Source organism: Peromyscus leucopus, unplaced genomic scaffold, assembly GCF_004664715.2.
Source record: "Peromyscus leucopus breed LL Stock unplaced genomic scaffold, UCI_PerLeu_2.1 scaffold_1567, whole genome shotgun sequence".
In the NCBI taxonomy this organism is placed as follows: Eukaryota; Metazoa; Chordata; class Mammalia; order Rodentia; family Cricetidae; genus Peromyscus; species Peromyscus leucopus.
In genome coordinates, this window is record NW_023504740.1 from 5,087 (window position 1) to 10,269 (window position 5,183).

At 35.2% G+C, this 5,183-nt stretch overlaps 1 protein-coding gene across 1 annotated transcript; it reads left to right on the plus strand.

Moving 5' to 3' along the window:
* The first annotated feature begins 788 nt into the window (after positions 1–788).
* On the plus strand, positions 789–2,210 carry LOC114689195 (zinc finger protein 431-like). Its single transcript, XM_037201829.1, has 3 exons — positions 789–1,139; positions 1,342–1,402; positions 1,940–2,210. Exons 1-3 carry the CDS (start codon positions 1,019–1,021, stop codon positions 2,208–2,210), a joined length of 453 nt encoding a protein of 150 aa, XP_037057724.1. The 5' UTR covers positions 789–1,018.
* Positions 2,211–5,183: the final 2,973 nt, after the last annotated feature.

Sequence of the window (5,183 nt, forward strand, 5' to 3'; positions counted from 1 at the left end):
CTCCTGAGTGCTGGGATTAAATGTGTGCACCACCATCCACCAGGCAAGTCTTTTGAATTAAAATATATATTATATAATATACTATATATATATATATATATGCTTGAGTCTTTTGCCTAATATATAGAATGTGAACCAAGCATGAGCCTCATGTTCATTGAAGTCAGAAGAACATACTGTCTTCTCTCGATCTGAAGTTACAGATGGCTGTGAGCCTCCAAATGAGTGCTAGTATTGATTGAAGTCTTCTGCAAAGCAGCACATTATCTTAACTGTTGAACCCAACTTTACACTCTGATTTTTTTTCTAATTCAACATTTCTTTGCTAATGTTTTTTGAGAACGTTTTATAAGTCAGTCAGTAACTTATTAAAATTTCATTTATTCATAGAAATATCATATTACAGTTTAAACTGGGCAACTCTAGTTTTCTGGAAGACCAGTATGGAAGTGGAATAAATTTTTAAGTCTCTGGAGGAATTTTGATTGGGCCCCTGAGTGGTTTTTTCCTTTGTTTGTTTATTTTTTGTTTGTTTGTTTGTTAGAGACAGACTTTCACTATGTAGCTCTGTCTGTCTTTTAAAATCTCTACATAGACCAGACTGGCCTCAAAATCACAGCGATTCACCTGTCCCTGTCTCCAGAGTTTTGGAATTAAATGTTGTGCACCACCATGCACATCCTTGTTCATTTCTTTTTTGAAGTTAGGAAATTTGATACAATTTTGCTGATGTATACTCAGTAGCATTGCTCTGTTTGTATGTCTTTCTTATTATGTTATTAGTCATTTCTCTTGCCATGTCATAACCTATTCAGTGGACACACAATTGAGAGGCATGATCTTCCTTTCCTCTTTCCTTCTACAATGACTTGGTGACTGCATTTGAAATTCTGTGACATGGAATAAATGTATGGAGCACATAGAATCATGTAAATGTATTCTCAATGAAGTATATTTGTACAGTTCAGTCAGTCTCACCATTTCTATTACATACATATGTGGGATACTTTAGGATACAATGACCTATGAGGATGTGCATGTGAACTTCACTCCTGAAGAGTGGGCTTTGCTGAATCCTTCCCAGAAGAGTCTCTATGAAGAAATGATGCTGGAAACCTGCAGGAACCTCACTGCTATAGGTAGGAATGCTAGATTTTTGTCATGTTTTACAAAGGGGACAAGTATTTCTTGATCTTTGATACTCTCGGGGGATTTCAGGTGTGATAAAGGAAGAATGTGGTGAATAAGTCAGGGATGGTTCTCAGGTTCAACAAAGATAGTGACTTAAATTTTGCATTATTTCCTATAATATATCATACATTTTGTGGTACTGTATTTTAGGCTACAAATGGGAAGACCAGAATATCGAAGAACATCGACCAAGTTCTAGAAGACATGAAAGGTAATTTTCATATACAAGCTGATACATCTGTATCTCTGAAGAAATTTTAATGTGCCCTGAAGCTTTAAGGAATGGCAACACTGTAAATAAGCACAGGTTTATGATGATTATTAAATACCACAAAACAATGTACCTCAGTGTCAGGTAGGTGATCCATGTATCCAAGGCATTTCTTTAAGAAAGAAGACAATGAAACAAGTTAACACGTGACACTATTTTAATGATAGCCCCATGAGATCCATTTTGGACTGTTCATCCCTTTATTTTCATACCATTTATATAGGCATATACATTGATTAGGGGGATCAGTGTCTGTCCAAGATCTTGTATATGCAAATAGTCCATAGTAAAGTTAGTGTTGCTCATATACTTATAAAAACTTACCATAGTTTATTGAGAGGGGCAATTTATGAGAGTCCAGAAGGTTGTCATGGTGGAGAAACCTTAATCTCTATACCACATCTCTATGAGGAACAAAAAGTTAGATTGTGTGAATGCAATGTGAAAACCTTTTCTTTGTTATTCTTCCTTTAATAGGTATCTCATCTGTCCTTCTGGCTACAAACCATTTGAACATAAGGGATATGGGAAGAAGCAATGTACCCCTCTCTCTCCTACAACAGTTAGAAGATATGTCGGAGTGCCCACTATGAGTAGACTTGGTGAATGTGATACAAGTTTACAATTAATTGGTTTTCCAACTACACTGGGAATACATCAACAAACTCACACTGGAAAAAAGCCTTATGATTACAGGAATGTGGGAATTCTTCTGTCTGTACTGGTTCACTTTGCAAATGTAGTGTGACTCACAGTATAGAAAAATGTTATGCATGCAATCAGTGTGGTAAAAACTCTGAATTCTTCCAGTTCTGTTCAGAAATGTGAAAAAACTTATATGGAAAGAGGAAGTGATAAATGTGAATCATCTACTAATGGCTTTAACCATCACAGGAATCTTTAAACACACAAAAGAACCATAATGAAGAGGATCTGTATGAATATAATCAACATGATAAATTCTTTAGATCTGATTCCTCTTTACAATTACACCAAAGAACTCATGTGGAAATAGAACCCTATCAATATAATCAAGGTGCAAAAGACTTTGCACATTTTACTGGTCTCCAGTATCCTGAAAATATTCATACTGCGACAAACCCTATGTATGTAATCAATGTGGTAAAACCTTTGCAAATCACCATTATCTTAAAATACATGAAAGAATTCATACTGGAGAGAAACCCTGTATATGTAATCAGTGTGGTAAAGCTTTTGTACATTTAACTAGTCTTCAAAATCATGAAAAAACTCATGCTGGGGAGAAACCCTATGAATGCAGTCAATGTGGTAAGGCCTTTGTATGTCACAGTAATCTTAAGATACATGAAAGAAGTCATACTGGAGACAAACACTATGTGTGTAATCAATGTGGTACAGCCTTTGTAACTCGCTGTAAACTTCAAATGCATGAAGTACTCATACAGGAGTGAAACTCTATGGATGTAATCAATGTGATAAAGCCTTTGCACAATTCAGCGTGCTTCTAAAACATTCCAAAAGCCATACTGGAGAGAAACCCTATGAATGCAGTCAATGTGGTAAAGCCTTTTCAAACCACAGTAATCTTAAGACTCATAAAAGAAGTCATACAGGAGACACACCCTTTGAATGTAATCAATGTGGTAAAGCCTTTGCACATTTCAGTCGTCTTCAAAAACATTACAAAACCCATACTGAAGAGAAACATATGAATGTAATCAATGTGGTAAAACCTTTAGAAGTCACAGTTATGTTCAAACACATCAAAGAATTCATACTGGAGAGAAGCCCTATGCATGTAATCAGTGTGGTAAAGCCTTTGTAAGTCGCAGAAATCTTAAGATACATGGAAGAATTCATACTGTAGAAAAGCCCTATATATGTGATCAATGTGGTAAAGCCTTTGCACATTCCACTAGTCTTCGAAGTCATGAAAAAATTCATACTGGAGAAAAACCCTATGAATGTAATCAATGTGGGAAAGCCTTTCTTTGTCGCAGTAATCTTCAAACACATGAAAGAAGTCATACTGGAGACAAACCCTATGAATGTATTCAATGTGGTAAAGCTTTTGTAAGTCACCGTAATCCTCAAATGCATGAAAGTACTCATACAGGAGTAAAACCGTATGAATGTAATCAATGTGACAAAGTCTTTGCACATATTATTTATCTTCAAAGGCATGAAAGAAGTCATACTGGAGATAAACCATTTGAATGTAATCAGTGTGGGAAAGGCTTTTCACAATTCTATTGTCTTCAAAAACATTTCAAAAACCATGCTGGAGAGAAACCCTATGCATGCAGTCAATGTGGTAAAGCCTTTGCAAGTAGCAGTAATCTTCAAACACATAAAAGAACTCACACTGGAGAGAAGCCCTATGAATGTAATCAATGTGGTAAAGCCTTTGTAAGTCATCGTAATCTTCAAATACATGAAACTACTCATACAGGAGTAAAACCCTATGGATGTAATCAATGTGGTAAAGCCTTTGCACATAACATTTATCTTCAAAGGCATGAAAGAAATCATACTGGAGACAAACTATGAATATATTCAATGTGACTTGTCTTTGCAAGTCACAGAAGCCTTCAAAAACATGAAAGGTGTCATACTGGAGAAAAACCCAATGAATGTAATTGATGCAGTAAAACTTTGTAAGTCAGTGTAATCTTCACACATCAAAGAAGTAATAGTAAAGAGAAACCCTACAAATGTCAATGTGATAATGCCTCTTTATGTTACAGTCTTCTTCAAAGGCATGACAGGATTACTCCTGGAGAGAAACACCATGAATCTAGTAAATTCAGTAAAGCTTTGCACACCACACACAGTGTTCTCACTGAGCTGTCTCACTGGTGCTCAAGTAAGATTAGTAGAAACATTCTATCAGTCAAATATTGTCTTTTGTTCAAATTGTAAACAAATTGTCATCCAAGGATAGAGAAGCACAGAATAATTTGAATAATAAAACTTATTTGAAGTATCAGCTTCACTTATTGCAAATGAAAATAGTATTTATTCTGCCATCCAGTTTTTTTTTTTTTTTTTCAATTGTGTTAGTTTATTCTAAGGACTAAATGCTTGTTCCTAACACTTTCTCAGAAACACAAATGAATGACAGGGAATTGTCTCAGTGTATAAAAGTGATTGCTGCTAAGGCTGATGACCTGAGTTCAGTCTCTAGGATACACACATTACTCATACCAGTTTTTCTCTGATTACTACACTTAGGCTGTGGCATATGCACACCACACACCTGCATACATGAATATCTTTGAAATTAAAGTAAGGAATTAGTGAGTCACTTACCTGCTTAAGGCACTTGCTGCCAAACTTGATTACCTCAGTTTGATCTCTAGTACTGACAAAGAAGAAATAGAGAATACACACCTGTAAGTTGTCCTCTGCCTGTCACATCCACAACATGGCACAGGTGTTACATACTGGTAAAAATTTCTAAAGAGATGAAATTAACAAAGCAAAGAAAATAACCAAAATATTGAGAACATAGGAAATGATTTTTCCAATTGAAATTAATACATTATTGCATTCCATGATATGTCACTCTTCAATAAAATAGACGGTTTATGATTAAGTCTTACATTATTTGTCTCTGATTCAAAGATAGGTCATTTTATAAACATATTTCAAATGGATGTAGTAGTGCATTTTGGATACAGGCTAATGGATCTTGCTGAGTTTGAGACTATCATGGTCCACATAATGAGATCCTGAA